Source organism: Chamaea fasciata, unplaced genomic scaffold, assembly GCF_029207755.1.
Source record: "Chamaea fasciata isolate MVZ Bird 193981 ecotype frontalis unplaced genomic scaffold, bChaFas1.0.hap1 SCAF_26, whole genome shotgun sequence".
NCBI classification, from domain to species: domain Eukaryota; kingdom Metazoa; phylum Chordata; class Aves; order Passeriformes; family Sylviidae; genus Chamaea; species Chamaea fasciata.
This window is the reverse complement of record NW_027094111.1, coordinates 504,323-522,535: the sequence shown is the minus strand read 5'-3', so window position 1 is coordinate 522,535 and position 18,213 is coordinate 504,323. Positions and strand designations below refer to the sequence as shown.

General features: G+C 60.0%; 2 protein-coding genes across 4 annotated transcripts; one reads left to right on the top strand and one right to left on the bottom strand.

Moving 5' to 3' along the window:
• Positions 1-2,742: 2,742 nt before the first annotated feature.
• Positions 2,743-11,807, bottom strand: KDF1 (keratinocyte differentiation factor 1). Of its 3 annotated transcripts, none has more exons than XM_066204299.1 (5): positions 11,769-11,807; positions 9,545-9,692; positions 6,540-7,611; positions 5,553-5,627; positions 2,743-4,965 (listed from the first exon to the last, which is right to left on the bottom strand). In XM_066204299.1, exons 3-5 carry the CDS (start codon positions 7,591-7,593, stop codon positions 4,883-4,885), a joined length of 1,212 nt encoding a protein of 403 aa, XP_066060396.1. In that variant the 5' UTR covers positions 7,594-7,611; positions 9,545-9,692; positions 11,769-11,807; the 3' UTR covers positions 2,743-4,882. The 3 variants fall into 3 exon arrangements, with proteins under 3 accessions (XP_066060396.1, XP_066060394.1, XP_066060395.1); XM_066204297.1 differs by having other exon boundaries at positions 9,545-9,719; positions 11,769-11,801; XM_066204298.1 differs by lacking the exon at positions 11,769-11,807 and adding an exon at positions 11,085-11,132 and having other exon boundaries at positions 9,545-9,719.
• Positions 11,808-14,985: 3,178 nt separating this feature from the next.
• TRNP1 (TMF1 regulated nuclear protein 1) lies at positions 14,986-15,480 on the top strand. Its single transcript, XM_066204667.1, has one exon. It carries the CDS (start codon positions 14,986-14,988, stop codon positions 15,466-15,468), a length of 483 nt encoding a protein of 160 aa, XP_066060764.1. The 3' UTR covers positions 15,469-15,480.
• Positions 15,481-18,213: the final 2,733 nt, after the last annotated feature.

The window sequence follows — 18,213 nt, the reverse complement described above, 5'->3', positions numbered from 1 at the left end:
ACAGATCACCTGCACACACCTGCCTGTCCCCGCTTTGGCCCTGAAAAAAGAGCAGCATCTCCTGTTTTCACAAAAAAGCTGAACTGTGCTGGATTTGAAGGTTTGAGCCCTGGAATGAGCTGCCTGCCTGTGTGCACTGGTTTGGGGAACAGGTGAGCTGGGAGGGCAGAGCTGCTCTGGGGTGTGATGAGCTTCACCCCGTTCTCAGCTCTGTCAGTGCTGCTGCTGCTCCCTGCTGGAGCTGGGGGAGCAGGGTCAGACCGTGCACCTGCAGCAGAATCCACATCCCACCACCAGCCCCTCCTCAGGGACAGGCACGGGCAGGCAGCAGGCAGAGTCCACGGCACAAACCCAACCTGTGCCTTTGTTCTTTCCCCGTTTCCTCCTCAGCCCTGTAGCTCACACCTGAGCCTGGCCTGGCAGCTCCTGGGCCTGGCAGCACGGTGGGAGCAGCAGTCCCTGCCCTTTGGAAGTGCACAGCTCCCTCAGTGTTCCCGGGATCTGGGGCTCCTCAGCCACTGCGGGGTCAGCTGGAGTGAGCCACGACAGTGTTTGGGGTCGTAACTGGGAAATCCAGATTTGCTGGTTCCGGTGGCAGCTGAGAGAAGACGGAGAAAAGGAGCCCCAGGGGAGCTGGGGGAGAGTTTTTGGAAGTGTCACTGGGAGAACGGGGCCATCCCTGCTGCCCGGACCCCAGGAGGAGGTGAACGCCCGGGCTGTTTGTGAACCGTGGCTGATCCCAGAGCTGCCCCTGGACTTCACCCCCTGGGCCAGCGGAACAGAAGGTGTTTCACTGGTGGCCTTGTCCTCTGCAAACACCTCCAGCCACCACTTTCCCCAGGCCAAAGTGAACTGGCAGCAGCCTCGTGCTTCCCGAGGCAGCTTGCCCTGGGATAAACCCTGCCGGCTCCCAGCAGCTGCTCAAGGCTTAAGGAAAGCAAAGCCCCAGCTCGGTCTGAGTCCCTGCAGACCACGGAGGGTGGCCTTGTCCTTGCCCACGGCAGGGACAGGCTGAGCTCCACCAGGGATCCAAGCCCTGCAAACACGTCCTGCTGGTGGTGGTGAGCCCCAGCAGAGCGGGAGGGGCAGTGCTGGACAGGGACGGGTCACAAAGGTCCCTCTGTCATTCCATACCTGTGTCGGGTCACCTGGAGAAGCCGTTTTGTGCTGCTGCCAGCCGGAGGGCAGAGCCCGGAGCTCCTCACCTGCCCAGGGCCCCTCCCCACCTCCTGGAAAAGCAAGGCCTTTGCAGGCACAACAGGCTCTGCAGAGAGTTTCTAGAGGGTAAGGTTTTCCCCAGTCATTTGGGGTTTTTTCCTTAACACAGCTCCTGGCTTAGCTTTTACTAATCAATACTTCAGCTCAGAGCATTTGGGAAATATCCCAGACTCCAGGACTGCTTTGGGAAGAGCGATGTGACAGCAAAACCCCAAGGAAGGGAACAGAACAGCGAGTATTGGATGTTACTGTGTAGTTCTAGGAGAAGCCTCAGCTGCTGTGTTACTGCAAGGGCCAGGCTGTGAGGAATCAGGGTCCATCCACCTGCTTCCTAATGTCTAAGCCACACTGAAATAAATAATTCAGCAGCTCAGGATGTGGAGAGGAGTTTCTCTAACACTCCTGCAGCCATTCTCTGCAGAGCTCCTGAGCTTCCTTACCTGGACCCCGGGGTCTGTGGGCAGTGGGCAGCTCGGGCTGGGCAGGACAGGATCCCTCTGAGGCCACAGCACAGCAAGCACACACAAAGTGGGAGTCTCTGGAGACTCCCCTGCCAAAACCAAGCCGAATAAAAGCAAACAACGTCTTCAGGAAAAGGCAGGTGCTGAGTCAGGCTCCCAGGAGGAAGTACCTGTGAGGGAGAACACCTCCACAGCTGCGTGGCCAGGGAAAGGCTCCCGTGTTTGTGAGATCTCCACTTGGGCAACCCGGTGGGATCACTCGGCAGAACGCTCAACACTAATGCTGAGAGCAAAAACCACTCCAGCAAGAGCCAAGGCAGCTTCACCCACTGCAAACAACTTCCTGCAGACAAAACCCCCAGAGACTCATTCCACGCGTGGATGTGAGCAAGGAAACCCACGGCCCCAAAGGGAAGCTGCTGAACACAACTGGGCTGACGGGCCCCACCCTGCTGGTCTGAGGGCTCCAGACACAAAAACAGCCCCAGAGACCCTTCCCGGCCGAGAGAAGGCAGCATTTACCTGGCCATGGCTCTGAAATCCTCCCAGGAAACACATCCTGGTTCTGTGCACCAGAGGGAAACCCCCCCAGGCACCTGCCCAGGAGGATGAGGGAAGGTCAGTGGCCAGGAATGGAGCCCTGCAGGTCATCCTGGGATTTGCACTGAAATTGGAAAGTGCAGAACTGGTCCTTCAAGTCACAGGGTCAGAGGCTGGGCCACCCTCCACCCCTGAGCTGATCCTGCAGAGCAAACCCCACATTTGCTACCACGGGCTGGTGACATCATAGGGACAACATGGGAATTCTCCCCCAGGCTCAGCTTTTCCAGAGCTCAGTTCCAGCATCACCACTCGGGGAAAGTCCAGGCTTCCCTGCTGTCAACAAACATGTCCCCAGAGGCTCCTTCATTTGCATCCAGACACCAGCCTGGCACTCCCCTGCAGCTGCCAAATGGATGGAAATACCTCTGTCCATCTGGGACAGCAGGAATCAGCCACTCTCTGTGCAACCCCCAGGCCAGGATCGCCAAGCTGATGAAAACAGGAACGTAAAAGTCACAGCACAGGTAAAGAGCACAACTTTTACTTTATAAAAAAGATCAAACCGGAACATTTAAGGCCAATGAGTGCAAAAGAATCCCGTAAGACACCACAGGTGAACCAGCTTCAGCGACCACTGAGTTGACAGTCTTCCACTTAGTGAGTTTCTGGGGGGCTTGGGGATTTTATTGCTAATTTAATCCACACACATTCACTCTTCGTGCCCAGACTAGACACTAAAAATGTGTATTTGCTCAGTACCAGCGACTGCAGCTCGTAGCAAGTCCAGCCCAGCCCTTGTCTCCAAAGCACAGCCCACGGAGCCGTGTCAGTGTGACCCCTGTGACACCTCAGTGCACAGCTGGGAGGAAACCTCTCCAAGTAACAACTACAAACCCATGAGAAGCAGAAGCCAAGCAGGTCCCTCAGGATGGGCAGCACTGGGAAGGAGATGACCTCACACAGCTCCCCTGGGAGTCCCGGCCTGGCCTTGCTTCAAGTCTTTTCCTTGTATAAACTCCATTTCTCATAAACCAACAGCTTTAAACACAAAGCAGGGAGGGGAAGCCAAATGCAAGGCTCAGTCTCTTCCCTTCATCCTCGGAATCTCTCTCTGTCAGTGTCTCCAGTGTGGTCTCAGTAATGCCCCTGATTTCTGGAAGCACACTCTGAAAAAAGCCAGGGGGTTACAAAAACAGGGACAGGAACTGTCCATTTCAAAGGGGTTTGGCCGTTTAAAGAAGCCTGAGAGCTCGTGAGAGGAATGAAATCCTTCCTCCCTGCCCAAACCTCTGAAGAGCAATCACAGGCTGTAAAACAGAGGCACATTTCATTTCAACTAAGGCACGTTTCATTTCAACTAAGGCACACTCCAGTCCAACTGAGGCACAAAACCCTGGTCCACACCGAAGCCCAGGGCCTGTTTGGGCTTCCCTCTCCCCAAAATCCAGTGCGTGTGTTTATCCTAGGGCTGGTAAATTCAACGAAGCGTTTTCTGTTCATGTCCAAGGGCACCCAAATCTCCAAACAAGTCCCACGGCTTTACGTGTTTACTTTGTGACAAACAACCAAGTGGCAACAGCACAGATGCAGCTTCCTCCTGCTGCAGCCCCCAAGGTCACCTGGCACTGTGCCCTGGGGACAGCAGTGCCCATCTCCTGGCTCACTGCCTGCCCCAGGGGAGCAAAGGGAAGGACAAGGTGCTGAGTGTCCCCAGGGAAGGGAAGGGACCAGCAGAGCCTCACCAACCCTCTGCAGACACTCCCAGGAGCCTTTCCTCTCAAAGCAAAGCACTTCTACAGGATTTTCTAGCAGAACAGTCCAACAGCCCAGTTCTGAACCACAGAAAATCAGGAGTGAAACCAAGTGTTCTCCTCACCTGGGACAACCCTGCTCCAGGCTCTCCCAGGGGAAACAGGGAGGGCTTGGCAGAGGATTCACAGCAGGCTGGCAGAGCTGATCCCCATGGTCTGCTCACGCAGCCATCCCAGCCCCAGCACTGGCACTGTCTCAGGAGTGGAGCCAAGAGGCCAAAAATTCAATGAACCCCATAAACCTGAACCTTCTCCTCACAGGGCAGCAGGAGGTGACACCAAGGGTCAGCAGGGAAAGGCAGATCTGGCCACTGAAAACACCATGGGTAGAAGACCTTGGGCTTGTGGCACCAAGACAGGCACTTCAAATGGAGATTTGGGTCCCTACAGGGCAGGATCTCAGCCTGCACCTCCCATCAGCACCAGCACAGACACCACACAGTTATTCCCTATCCAGGCTCACTTGGGCAACGCCAGGAAGCAGGAACTGTACAACAGGTCCTCAAAGCAGGGAAAGGGCTGAGCCACTGAGGCGGCTGGAGCTAAATGTGATTTACAGAAATCACGGAGGCACAAGTTATCTGCTACTTCCTTGTCCATCTTCTCCTCCCTGGGCACACATTCCACCTCCCAAGTTCATTAGCTCTGCAGTTTGCTTCCCTGATTGTCCAAAGGAACCAAAATATCCAGTGAAATTCAGACAGCAGGAGGAATCTGGCTTCAATAAGGATCAGGGTAGACTGGGGGGAAAAAAAAAATCAAAGGTGGCACAGCACACTCCACGTGGAAAGAGGAGGATTGTGGCTGCAGCAAAGCCCCAGAACACCTCCCTGCCGCTGCTTGGGTCCTTTAACAGTACACCTGGAGCAGAGGAGCCCCAGATGAGTCAGTCTCTGTGTCCTGGAAAGAGGAATCTCTGCTGGTCGGAGAGCCTTGGGGAGGAAAGAGAAGAGCCATTAGCCCAGGGGAAGCACAGCGGCCTGGCAGTGGGGAAGGAGCTGCCACAGGAGGCTTTGTGTACCATGAGGGAGGAGAAAGCCACACAAAGCCATGGCAGGGAACAGCCCTGCCTGCACTGCAGCCATCTCCCAGGACAGGGCTGTTGTGCAGGAGGAAACTTGTCTTTTAGCCCTGGGGTGCTCTTTGGGAGGATCAGAGCTCGGGGCAGCCCGTCACTCTTGCCTGCTCCCCTTTTGCACAGTTCCTTTTGTTCCCACTCCCACCCAGCTGTGACCTCTGGCAGTCACACCCCAAACACAGCCCCAAACTTTGTCAAGGCACAGAGAGACTGAACGCTCTCAGGCCAGCTCCTGTGCAGGGACAGGGAACGTGCCTCTCCTGGATTTCACCCCTTTTCAAAGAGATCCACCACCCCAGGGAGTGTCTGACCTCCCTCACTCCCAAAGCCCAGGAGAACCGAGGGGAACCTGAGGAGCAGGGTGAGCCCAGCCCTGGGGGAGGGTGAGGAGATGAGGCAGGGGAGGCTCGGGGCACCCTGTGCCCCAGGCAGGTGCGTTACCTGCGCTGCTGTGCCGCCTCATGTTCCTGGCCATCACATCCGCCGGCGTCTCCTCCGATATCTGCACGGCCAGCTCTGGAAGGGAAACCAAAGGGCCTGAGACAGCACAGGAGGGTGCGAGGGATGACTCAGCACTAAGGATCCCTGTCAGCGAGCACCCTCAGGGAGCAGGAGAGGCAGAGCCTGACTCTTCCCATCGCCCGGGTAGTCTGAGCTGTGTGTCCTTAAATCCCAGGAGCAGCCTCTCTCTGCTAATCTGGGAAGCACAACACCCACACGGTTTCCTCTGCTACTTCTGGATATCTCCTTGCCCCCCACACTCAGCTTTTCAAGGTTTTTCTACAACAAACTCTGTTATAACTTGCTCCGGAGCTCAGACGCTTGAGGCTGCTCACACAAGGAGGAAGAAGCAGGAGGCACTGGTGCTGTGGAACAGCCCTTCCCTGCTCCTTGCAGGGACATTCACTGTGTGGAGGAGGTCTGGGCTCTGAGGACACACTGTCACCGGAGTCTGAGGGTGGCATTAGCCAGGCAGCACATGGGAGAGAGGCAGCTGAGTAACTGGACATCCTCTGGCACAGGCAGCTCGTCTGGTCCTACCAGTTCAGTTTGACTCATGGTTCTTCTGCCTCCCTTAGATGAGCACAGGCAGCAGCAGCAGCACAAACCCATCAATTACTCAGCACAAACCTCATGGGCAAGGAAAGACAGGCTCTAGAAAGCCACAGCACAGGGAGGGTGAGAAGCAGAGCTCTCCACTCACACATCCCAGGAGAACAAGCCCACCGGAGACATGAGCTTCCGGCCCCGCTCCAGTGCCACATCTCCGTGGCTTTGGTAACACAACCCAGGACACCCGGGGACACCTGGGGACACCCGGGGACACCCAGGGACACCTGGGGGACACCCGGGGGACACCCAGAGACAACCAGGGGACACCCAGAGACACCCAGAGACACCCGGGCACACCCAGGGGGCCCCACGTACCGTCCTGGCTGATGACCATGGACTCCAGCATGGTCTCGTTGCCGCTGTCGGGCGCGGTGCCCCGGCTGGACTTGTCCTGGTGGCCGTGGCTGCCCGGGAGGGGGATGTGGGGCCGGACGCGGCTCTTGCGGGTGCTGATGCGGATGATGCCCCGCACCAGCCGGCACTCGGCGTCCTGCTCGTCCAGGTTGTAGTCCTGAGTGATGCTGTTGATGAGGTCCGAGATCTTGTTGGTCTTCTCCAGGAAGACGGTGTCCGAGGTGCACTTGGCCAGCTCGTCGATCTGGTGGACGCTGAAGAGCTCCGTCAGCTTCTTGAAGATGAGCACGTCGATCTGGCGGCTGGACATGGAGCCGTTCAGCTCGCTGATGTCCACGTCCGACTCGTGGAAGGAGTAATACTCCTCCGAGCTCCGGTGGCTGCTGGGGAGAGGTGGCTTCTCTATGCTGTTCCTGAAGGGCTTCTCCAGCAGCTCCTTGCAGCAGGAATCAGATTCCAGGTGGTGGTTGGGGTTCCTGTTTGGATAGACAGGGATGCCCTTCAGCTTCACATCTGGGTAGCTGAAACTGCTGCCCATGCTGGACTTTTTGATCTGGTTCCCGTTCTTCTCAGCAGGAGAGGTGTTGGTGGGGCTGTTCGGCAGCCGCCCGTTGTAGTCTCCGTTCTTCCCGTCATCTGTGGAGGTCTCAGCAGGCCCTGGATAGGGAATGCAGACACTGCAGTCCTGGAAGCAGCCCCCACACGTCACTATGCAACAGAAAACAGCCTTGTACGTGTTCCAGGCCTGAGACAGCGAGGAGCAGCAGAAGCTCTGGTTCGGGGGAGCCTCTGCCGTGCCAGAGATGAAGGTGATGGTCTCTGCCTCGCGGCCGTTGGAGTCCTTGAGCTCGGCCTTGCGCCCTTTCCTGTCCCTCATCTGCTGGGCTCTGCTGCGGCCGGCTCTGACCTCGGGCGTGGAGCCACTGAGCACCTCCAGGCTGACATCCGTGTCCCTGGCCGCCCGTGTCCGCAGGGGCACGGCCTCCCGCTGCCCGGGGCTGCTCCGGCCCAGCATGGCTCGGCTCCGGGGCACCTGCAGGACACACGGGGCTCAAAACACAGCCATCGCCCCATCCCTGCCCCACCTCGGCCAGCACACAGGGACCTGACAGCCAGACGTTCCCAAAGCCAGACGTTCGTTTCAGTGATTTATGGGAATATCTGGCATCAGGACCCACGCTGTTCTCACCCAGGGCCCGCATTCCGGGGCTCTCCCACCACCCGAGCTTTGCTGCTTCCCTTGGGTCGATGCTCACATCGGAAGAGAGATGCTTTAAAAGGGATATTTTCAGACATCAGAATCCCTGTAACCTTCAGAAGAGTTTCCTCCACGCAGCTGGAAGAGGAGTCGGCTCCAGAGCAATAAAGGAGCAGCACAGCTGGAGGTGGAGCCACTGACAGGCTCCAGAGGGAAAGTATCTCTTTTTAAACAACTTCCCTTTGTCTTGCATTCCTTAGGATTAGGCTGGGCCCTGACAGCACTTATCCATTTCAAAACACATCGTGCCCAGGAGGAGATGACAAGCAATCCATCATTATGCAAGCTGCCAATTCCAACTCCACGTTATTTGCTGCTATTTCAATTTAGAGGATTTAGCAATGACAGCATTACCAACACTAATGATTTTTGCCAGTCATGCTAAGGTCGGGTGGTGTCAAAGGCTTCCCTAAGAAAACCCAATGTCTTCATCTGGATTAAGGAAAAAATCTTGTCAACGAGTCAGCCTCAAATCCCTCCCCATGGGAACAAAACCTTTACAAACCCCGCTCCAGAAATGCCACAGCAGCCCCTGCTCAGCTGAGCCAACACAGCTCCTGCAGCAGGAGGGAACTGCTGTCACAGTGTGCACTGTCCCGTTCTGTCTGCACAGAGCCAACATTCACACTTCAGCACCTTCCTTCTCCCCATTCTCAATCTTTTTATTATTCAGGCTCAGCACGGGGCGGTGTGAGGAAAGTCAGGTCAGGGCTGTCACTCCCCACTTGCACTGCTCTGCCTTTATCCCGGGCTGTGGTGGGTCCCAAATTCTCCATGGTTTCCAGGCTTCTTGGCAAACACTGCTTTCACCTCCAAGAGATCCTTTTAAATACTAATTAGGGTAATTAATAAGCAGTGAGAGCCCAGCCATAGCTTAAGTGTTTTAGGGCTGTCCTTGTTGCCTTACTATAGACTTTCTATAGGGCACCTCAAGCATGAATAAACAAATCTGTCAGACCTGGACTGCCTCATTTTCCCTGGTTTTTAAACCAATAGTCACGTTTTCCCCACAAAGAAACGGGCCCAGACTGAAAGCCAGGCAGTTCCAGCACACCACTGCTCTCCAGGAATATTTTGGCTCTGGTACCTTGTGAAAATTCATCCCGGGAGCTCCTTTTGCACATTCAAAGTAAAAAGCCCCAGACGCTCCAGTTTCAGAGCTGAGCAGGCAGAGCTCCCTCACCTCAGCATCACTGGAGAGTTTTGATTTCTTTTACTTCAGAACAAGTTGGTTTTCTTTCCCCTCAACTTCCTCAGTTTTGCAATGCAGTTCAAAATTTACAAACAGACTGAAAAAACCATGAAACGAAATGAAAACATTTGAGCTGAACTGGGAACTGCTAGCTGGGATGTTTCTTTTCATTCCAAGGCCTCCCTGAGAGGCGCAACACCTGCACTGCACAGCAACACTCCTTTATATAACAACAGACAACCTTCTGGAATTTTCAGAGCACCTTGGCCAGAGAGAGGAGCATTATCCCAGCTCTAAGGAAAGGACCTGCAGGTGTCACACACACCTCTGCGCTCGCCCATTCCCATCACAGCTCACGTTTCTGGACCTCCGGACCACATGGAAAAGTTCCTCGGGAGCACAGACAGAACACAGCTCCCTGATCCAGCAGCTTCCCCAGCACAGGAACAGCCTGGACCAAACCCCTCAGCCATAAATAAATGCTCAGACCAAAATCCACACCCCAGGGTCACTCACACGATGGCTGGGGGCTTCCTCTGCTCTCACACAGGCACCCTGAGCGACTGGAGAAGATCCCTCTGGAGAGCCTCAGCATCTGCTCCAGAGCAGCCAGGAAGGATCCACAAAGGCTTTGCAGGGCTCAGAGTTAGCCAGGGTCTAAGATCTTCATTGTTCAGAGGGCGGGATTTCCCTGCAAGGTTTTCAACAAGCTCAGTTAAGTTGTGACTCTCCTGAACAATGTCACATCCATTTGCCTATAACCACGCTGCTGGTGCTGCTGGCAGCAAGGGAACGTCTCCCAAATTCAGGGGACAGGATTTACACACTGAAACAGCCTCTCTGAACCCTGTGGAAGCACCCACAGCTGTGAAGTGTCCTAAGGAGCCTGGCCAGGAGCTGGAGTTCACCTGTTAATTCCCAACTGCTCTGCTGGCACCGGGCAGGGATGGAGACCCTGACCCAGAGTAAATGTGGATGCAGCATCCTCCCTGTGCACCCCTGGGGATCCAGCATCCTCCCTGGGCACCCCTGGGGATCCAACATCCTCCCTGGGCACACCTGGGGATCCAGCATCCTCCCTGGGCACCCCTGGGGATCCAACATCCTCCCTGGGCACACCTGGGGATCCAGCATCCTCCCTGGGCACCCCTGGGGATCCAGCATCCTCCCTCTGCACCCCTGGGGATCCAGCATCATCCCTGGGCACCCCTGGGGATCCAACATCCTCCCTGGGCACCCCTGGGAATCCAACATCCTCCCTGGGCACCCCTGGGGATCCAGCATCATCCCTGGGCACCCCTGGGGATCCAACATCCTCCCTGGGCACCCCTGGGGATCCAGCATCCTCCCTGGGCACCCCTGGGGATCCAACATCCTCCCTGGGCACCCCTGGGGATCCAGCATCCTCCCTGGGCACCCCTGGGGATCCAGCATCCTCCCTGGGCACCCCTGGGGATCCAACATCCTCCCTGGGCACCCCTGGGGATCCAGCATCCTCCCTGGGCACCCCTGGGGATCCAGCATCCTCCCTCTGCACCCCTGGGGATCCAACATCCTCCCTCTGCACCCCTGGGGATCCAGCATCCTCCCTGGGCACCCCTGGGGATCCAACATCCTCCCTGGGCACCCCTGGGAATCCAACATCCTCCCTGGGCACCCCTGGGAATCCAACATCCTCCCTGGGTATCCAACATCCTCCCTGGGCATCCCGGGGGATCCAGCATCCTCCCTCTGCATCCCGGGGGATCCAGCATCCTCCCTGGGGATCCAACATCCTTCCTGGGCATCCCGGGGTATCCAGCATCCTCCCTGGGGATCCAACATCCTCCCTGTGCACCCCGGGGGATCCAGCATCTTCTCTCTCTCAGCCATTTGGGATACACACAACTTGGCCAGGGAACTGCCTCTTGCCAAACTCTTCCCTTTGCCCCGGCCCAAAACACCCACCCTGCTCCAGCTGACAACCAGGGCTGCGCCACGAACAAAGCCTGACCCAAATGAACGGGAAGGAAAAGGGGAGACCACCTGGGCACCAAGCAGAGCCCCCTCTGCCTACCTTGGCCCCCACCACGTCCTCCAGACGAGGGGTTTTCGGGGAGAGGAGAAGCTGGCAGCAGGAAGAGCAGGGGACGGCCCCATCCCAGCCTGTCCTGCCCTGCACAGCCTCCCCCCGCGCCCCCCACTTCGTTTTCCTGCCCTGGGAATCAGCGCCCAGCAGGGACCAGCGAGACCCCAAACCCCGGGAAAGCTCCGACCGCCACCAGCCCTCCCCAGGGCCAGGGCCAGGGCGGGGACGGTCCCGGAGCGGCGGGAGGGGACAGTGCGGGGGACACGGGGGACAGCGGCTGGCGGGGCAGTGCGGGCTGTCCCCGCCGGGGCACACGGGGGTCCCTGTGCCGGGGGACCCGGGGCGCACGGGAGGGACGCGGCGCCGTGGCGGGGCAGCCCGGAGACCGAGGGGATCCCGGTGGGGGGTGACGGTCGTCCCCTCCGAGGGGATCCCGGTGTGGGGTCACGGACGTCCCCTCCCTCCCTCCCTCCCCGCCGGCCGCGGCCTGCGGCTGCCCCCGGGCCGGGCCGGGCCAGGCCGGGCCGGGCAGCGCGGGGAGGCGGCGGCGGGGCCGGGCCGAGCCCCGGGCTGATGCCGGGGCCGGGATCGGGCCCTGGGCTGATGCCGATATCGGGCCGGGGTCGGGCCCTGGGCTAACGCCGGGGCCGGGCCGGGCCGGGCTCTCGTTACCTGCGAGCCGGGAGCGCGTCCGGCCCCGCCTCACCTGGGCCAGGTGCGCCACGTGACCCCGACGGGCCGCGCCGAGGGACAGCAGAGCTCGGCGGGCGAAGCTGCTCCGTGCCAGGGCCGGGCACAGAGCCGGGCACAAACCCCGGGAACAGACCCCGGGAACAGACCCCGGGAACAGACCCCGGGCAGCCGAGAGTTTGCCCCGAGGGTCTGTGCCCCAAAGCAGCCCTCGTTCCCGGGCTCCTGGTGCCAAGGATTCCTGCCAGGAAGGGTCCCCTCTCCGAGGATCGCTGTGCCCACCCTGAGTGTTCCCATCCCCGAGGGTCTCACTCCCCGAGGGTCCCTGTCCCGAAGTGTCCCGATCCCAAAGAGCTGGCGATTCACTCCTGGGGGGTCGGAGGTCTGGAGGAAAGGAAAGAAACCCATTGGGAAGGCGCAGCAGGGAAGGAGCCTGGTGGAATGGCAGCTGTGCAGTGTCTGCTGCCGGTTTCCAAGAGGAAAGAGGAGAGAGAAATCCGTTTAAAGGACGGTGCCAGTACCAAGAAGCTCATTCCTTCTCCAAAGGGCACAAAGACTGTTTTTATTTATCCAGGCCTCTGGCACTGCAGTCCAGCTGGTGCTGTTTCCCCAATTCATGGATAACTCACAGCACTGCTTGGAAATGTGTCATCTCCTCTGCCAGGTGCCTTGAGCACAGATCCCAGCCGCAAAACCTCTCCTGGCACCGTCCTGTGGAGTCTGGCACTCCCAGGACGAACAGAGCAGACATCTGACCCTCTGAACTCAAAACTGCTCAGTCCCTGAGTTCTTCCCGTGCCCCATCACCTCCCAGCTGAGCTGTCACCATGTCCCAAAACGCTGCTGCATCGCTGGGTCCGGCATGGTGGGACAGGGAGCTGGGTCAGCCCAGGAGTCCTGGGGCTTCAACATGAAATCCTGCATCAGGATTCCTTCCCTGAAACTGTGCCAGGATGAAAGAGCAGCACCCGAGTCCCTCCTGCCCTGGTAACTGGGACACCCGGGAAAAAACCTGGGGAGAGGCTGGGAGAGATGGCACCGACATTAATTATTGCTGCCTGTAAAAAGGCTCCCTTTTTCTGGAGCACATCCCAGCACAGGGCTTTACAGAGGCTGGAGATGAGGCCACTGCATCCCTCGGCTCTGTCCTCCTGCATCCCTAATCCCCGTGGCCGGGGGGAATCCCGGTGTCCCATCCCGGTGTCCCATCCCGGTGTCCCATCCTGGTGTCCCATCCCGGGGCTTGGTGCCTCGGCACGGGGGCACTGCCAGGGAAGGGAGAACAGAGGGAGAACAAAGCTCTCACCGGGCTTTTGCATCACCGAGGTTTATTCTGAGCACTGCTAATTGCAGCCTCCTCTGCTAAATCATTAATAGCTCCACAGCCCGAGCAGAAATCCCGCAGTGCCGGCGGGTTTTGGGGACTCAGGCTGTGCCTTACCTCAGGGCAGGGGCATTTCTTGTCCTTTCCTACTCTTTGCATTTACCAGCCGCTGTCTGCTCGCCACTGGGATGTGCTGGGACAGCCTGGAGGCACGGCTGCTCCGGGGGCTCAGCCTCAGCCTCACTGCCCAGTGTCCCCAGCTCACCTTATTTCTTAAACTCACGTCCAGGCACAGCTGCTCCCCCTTCCCGTGTCCTTTTGTCACCCCGGAGCAGGGGCTGGAGCTGGGAAGGCGTCAAGCAGTGCAGAGATGGGGGGTGACCCGAAAAAGCAATTATTTTCTGAGCAGGTAATGACGGAGCAGGCGCCTCCTGAGGTCTCTCCAACCTCTGCAATTCCGGGGTTTCCTTTTGGGGGAACGGGGGAAGCTCAGGGCAGGACACACCCCGGCCCTTTCCCCCTGGGGGTCCGGGTTCCACCAAATCAGAGCAAAAAAATGAGAGAGGAGGATGCTCTGTTTAATTACTGCTTCTCCCTACATTTTTTTTGGGCCGGGGGCAGAGGGAGCATTGAAAGAGCTTTAACCCCGCGGTGGAGCAGCACCCCTCAACTTCCACACCTCGTTTTAGAGCAGCATTTCTATCAGATCGCTCAAGGCGAACTTCAGCTTCCCCACAGGCTGGAAAGCAGCCCGAGGAGCTTCAGGGGATGTCGGAGCCGTGTTCCGACCCCGGGCGGGGGGATGCGGCGGCACCGGGGGATGGGACGAGCCGGCAGCGGGGGCCGGAGCCGTGACGCAGCAGCCGCTGACGCTGCTCCGGTGCCTGGCAGACGTGTGGCAGCCTGGCAGGAGCAGGAATGTGATGCAAAGCACAAGAGATGGGTTTTTTTTCCTCCTAAGGTAAGGAAAGCAAAAATGTCAGCAGCCCTGTGGGCGACATCCACCGAAGGCTGGATGTGGCTCTGCCTGAAACAGATTTAGGCTGGGGTTTTGTTTTTGGCTTAGGCTTTTATTCCAGTCCGGGGGTGGGATGAAACCTTGACACCTGGTTTCTGCCATCTCCGCTGCTCCGATGTGAGACCCACGCACCTACACGAAGATGCAGCTGCCGAGGCTGACGTTCCAACCGGGGGAGCCCCAAAACCCGGGGTCTGGGGGGAGCGAGGTGGCTCCCGCCGCACCCCCTCCCTTGCCAGCCCATTCCCGGCTTTATCGATACCTGGAAATGACGGGATGCCAACAGTGACGTTGACAGCGACACTGCTGTGACAGCCACACGGCCAAGGACGCCCCCGGCCCCGGGACACCCCGGCCACGGCCCCTCCCAGTCCAGCCTTTCCCAGTGACCCCCCGGTGACCTTCTCAGCGCTTCCCAGTGATCCCTCCCGTCCCCAGCTCCGCATTTCCCACCGACCCCTCCAAGGGAGGGCGGTTTTCCAGCACCACTAACGCCACCGGGGCGGTGCCGTACCGAGCCCGGTGCCCGGTACCGAGCCGGGACCCCTGACGGTGCCACACCGAGCCAGAGCAGCCCCGCCAGGGCTGCACCGTACCGAGCCCGGGGGCCCATCAACGCCGGCACCGGTGCCGCACCGAGCCCGGTGCCGCTGCGGTGCCGGCTCATCCCCGGCCCACACCGATCCCCGGGCCGCGCCGTCCCGGTCCGGGGTCGCGTGTCCCCCGCCCCCTTCCCCCGTGCCGGTGCGGAGCCCGTGCCGGAGCCGCCCCCGTCGGGGCCGAGCCGCCGCCGCCAGCACCGCCCCCGGGCTATATATCCGCGCCGCATCCCTCCGCCGCCGCTCCCGCTCCCATCCATGGCTGCAGCAGCGGCGGCACCGGCACCTCCGAGCCCCACCGGCGGCGACGCGCAGCGCCCGTCCCGCGGCGGCGGCGGCGGCGGCGACGGCAAGAGCGGCGGGCCGGGCGCGGTGGAGCTGGCGGCGGCGCGGCGGAGGCTGGTGGCGGCCGAGGGGCGGCGGCGGGCGGCGGCCGAGCTGGAGGGGCGGGTGCGGCAGGTGCACTGCGCGCTGCTGCACGCCGAGCTGCGCCTGGCCGCCCGCGCGGAGACCCTGGGCCGCCTCGGGGCCGGCGTGGCCCAGGCGCAGCTGGCGCTGGCGGCGCAGAGCCAGCGCCTGCAGAAGGGGCTGCGCCGCCGCCCGCGCCCCCGGCCCGGGGCTCTGCTCGCCGCCGCCCGCGCCCTCCGCAGCTGCGTGCCCTGGGCCCCCGCACGGAGCCGCGGGGCCGCCGCCGGGACCCCCGTGCGCCGCCTGCCCGCGGCCGCCCGCGGCTCCGCCTAGGGGCGGCGGGTGCGGGGGGCGGCGGGGCTCCGGGGTGCTCGGGGGGGGAGGTTTGGTGGGGGGGGTTCTGAAAATGGGGGACGCTTGGGTGGGTCTGGGGGACCCTGCAGGATCTGGGCGACCCCGTGGTGGGGGGGATCCTGTCCTTAAGAGGACGTTGGCAAGTCTGAACGGTGGGGACACGGGAGGTTTGGGGAGCTGGAGGGGTCTGGGGTACCTGAGGGGGTTTGGTCTGTGGGGACCTGGGGAGTTTGGGGGTTCTGAAAGAGGAGGGACACCTTGTGGGGCTCACTGGCGGGACCCTGTGCTGGGGGGGATCCAGTAGGGCCCGGGGTCATTGAGGGAGTCCCGGGGGGTCTGGTGGGATGGCACCTGCTGGGTTTGGGAGTCCTGGGGTCGGGGGCACCTTGGTGAGTGTGAGGGGCCTTGGGGACCCTGCAGGATCTGGGGCCCACCTGGTGTGGGGTAACCCAGCAGGGTCTGGGGTCCTTTAGAGGAGTCTGCTGGGTTTGGAACTGGTGGGTTTGAGGGTTACAGTTGAATTCTGCGGAGTGTGAAGGGTCCAGGGGACCCTGTGGGGTTGGGGCACCCAGCAGGGTCTGGGGAATCCGATGGGCTGGAACCCAATGGATTTGGGGGTCCCAGAGGGATCCTGCAGGGTGGGGGAGGTCTGGGGGACGTGGGTGGGTCTGGGGACCTTGGAGATGGTCTGAGGGGTCCAGCGGGATGGGACCCAGTGGGTTGGAAGGGCTTTAGTGTCCTTGATGGTGCCTTGAGGGAGATCCTGCAGGGTCTCGGGGACTCTGAGGGGTGGGAGTACCCAGCAGGGTCTGGGGCCCCCAGAGGGTTCTGATGGGGGGAGACTTTGGGGTATTCGGGGTTCCATAGGGGACCTCGTGGTTTGGGGCACTCCAGGGGACCCAGCAGGGTCTGGGGACCTTGGGGTGCCCTGAGGAATTTGGTGGGGAGAGCAGCCCTGAGGTTGTGGTGCCTGAAAGACCCTGCAGGGTCAGGGTCCAGGGGGTGAAGTGAACCAGCAGACTGGGGGGACAGAATGATTTTGGGGGACCCAGCAGGTTCTGGGAACCTCCCTGGCGTCGGGAGAGCCTTCGGAATCTGGGGTTTCTGGAGGATCTTGCCTGGTTTGGGGGTGTTTATGGAGGAATCTGCTGCCAGCACCCCCAGCTCGGTCTGGGGTCGCTCCCTCCTGAAGGCAGCAGGTTCAGGGCAGCCGCTCTGGGGCAGGGCCCCTTCCCCGTCCGAGGCCCCCAGGAGGGGACCCCAGCGCTGGGGACACTGGTGGGACTGTGACTGACTCGGGGCAGCCATGACGTGCCCCCCGCAAACCCCGGCGGGAGTCGAGCGGGCTCGGGGCCGCCGCACCTGCACCGTCCCTGGGCAGCGGGGTGGGCTCCATCCCCGCGGGGCCGGGACTCGCGATCCGCTGGCACCGCTCGCCTCCCACCCAGCCGGAGTTTGGGACTGCTCTGACGACCGAGCAGGGACACTTGAAGGCTCCCGGTGCTTCCAGCCAGCGTCCTTGGGGACACCCAATGTCACCTGGTGGCAGAGCCGGTCGCTGCGGGCTGGCAGGAAGGAGCGAGCAGGCGGAGATGGGCTCGGGATGAAGAAGGATCTCTCTCTCTCCGGGATGAAGGACCTCTCTCCGGACTGAAAGCCTGTGCAGGGCCCCGGTGCCGCTGTCCCCGTCGCTGTCCCCCAGCCCTGAGCCGGCCTCAGGACGGGCGGCTGGGAGCGGACGGAAGCAGCCCGTCCCCGCCGGGAACTGCAGAGGTTCGGCTGCCGAGGCCCCGCGGTCCCGTCCCGCTCCTCCTCCGGCCCTCACCTGAGCCAGCGGCTCCCGCTCCGCCGTGCCGAGCTCCCGCTGTGGCGTTCCCCAGAAGCTGCATGAACCCCCCCTGGAAAAAAAACACTAAGTTCCCCCGCTATTTATTTATTTATGAATTTAAATTTAAGAAACCAAAAGGCTGGGGTTGGGCTGGGGTGGGGGGGATTTCACTGACGTCCGAATGTGCCGCGCCTCCCTGGTGTGACAGCAGGTCTGTTGTGTAACCCTGGCTGCGCTGCCCGCACCGTGCCGCCCGTGCTCTGGAATAAACTTTGATATATATTTTATTCATTACATGCGGAGTCCTGAGGTGCTGGTTGTAACATAACCGGGAGGGTGATTAGAATGGGGATTAGCAAATAAGCCCCGGTAATGGCATGTAATTAATACCGGAGTGGATTTCACTGATTATCGACCTCTTCCCTCCTGTGAGTGTGTGGGGAGATGTGGAAAAACATGTGCATAATTCCTGCAGCAGGATGTCACTGTGTACACGCACAGAGATATATATATACACACATACCTACAGACACGGTCTGTCCTGAAAAACTCACATAAGGTGACAAACAATGCACAGCTTGCACATAAATATCTGCAGAAAATTGGTGCCAGAGAAGTTTTTAAGCTCCCATCCTGCCTTTGCAGCCCCACACTCAAGAACTCTCTTTTCCCCACTAATCCCAGTTTTCAAACAATTGATTGAACACTTGGTTTTGTGCTGCCCTGTGCAGAGCTGTGAGTGCTCTGACACCTCTCGGTGCTCCCCAGTTCCTGCCCTTTCACTCCTCAGCCCCAGGGGAGATTTTCCCGAGTGTAATCCCAGCTGGAAGGTGATTCCAGCGGAGTTTGCTGCTAAGAGCAGCTTAGGGGTCTCAGCCAGGGGAAGAGACACATTA

What these genes read in the sequence shown, in the direction of transcription:
- KDF1 (XM_066204299.1), bottom strand. Translation starts at nt 7,593, where the DNA reads ATGCTGGGCCGGAGCAGCCCCGGGCAGCGGGAGGCCGTGCCCCTGCGG. An exon ending in CATGGTCATCAGCCAGGACG is followed by an intron (nt 5,628 to 6,539) that starts GTACGTGGGGCC and finishes TTTCCCTTCCAG; the next exon opens with AGCTGGCCGTGCAGATATCG. An exon ending in GAGGCGGCACAGCAGCGCAG is followed by an intron (nt 4,966 to 5,552) that starts GTAACGCACCTG and finishes TTCCTCCCCAAG; the next exon opens with GCTCTCCGACCAGCAGAGAT.
- TRNP1 (XM_066204667.1), top strand. Translation starts at nt 14,986, where the DNA reads ATGGCTGCAGCAGCGGCGGCACCGGCACCTCCGAGCCCCACCGGCGGC.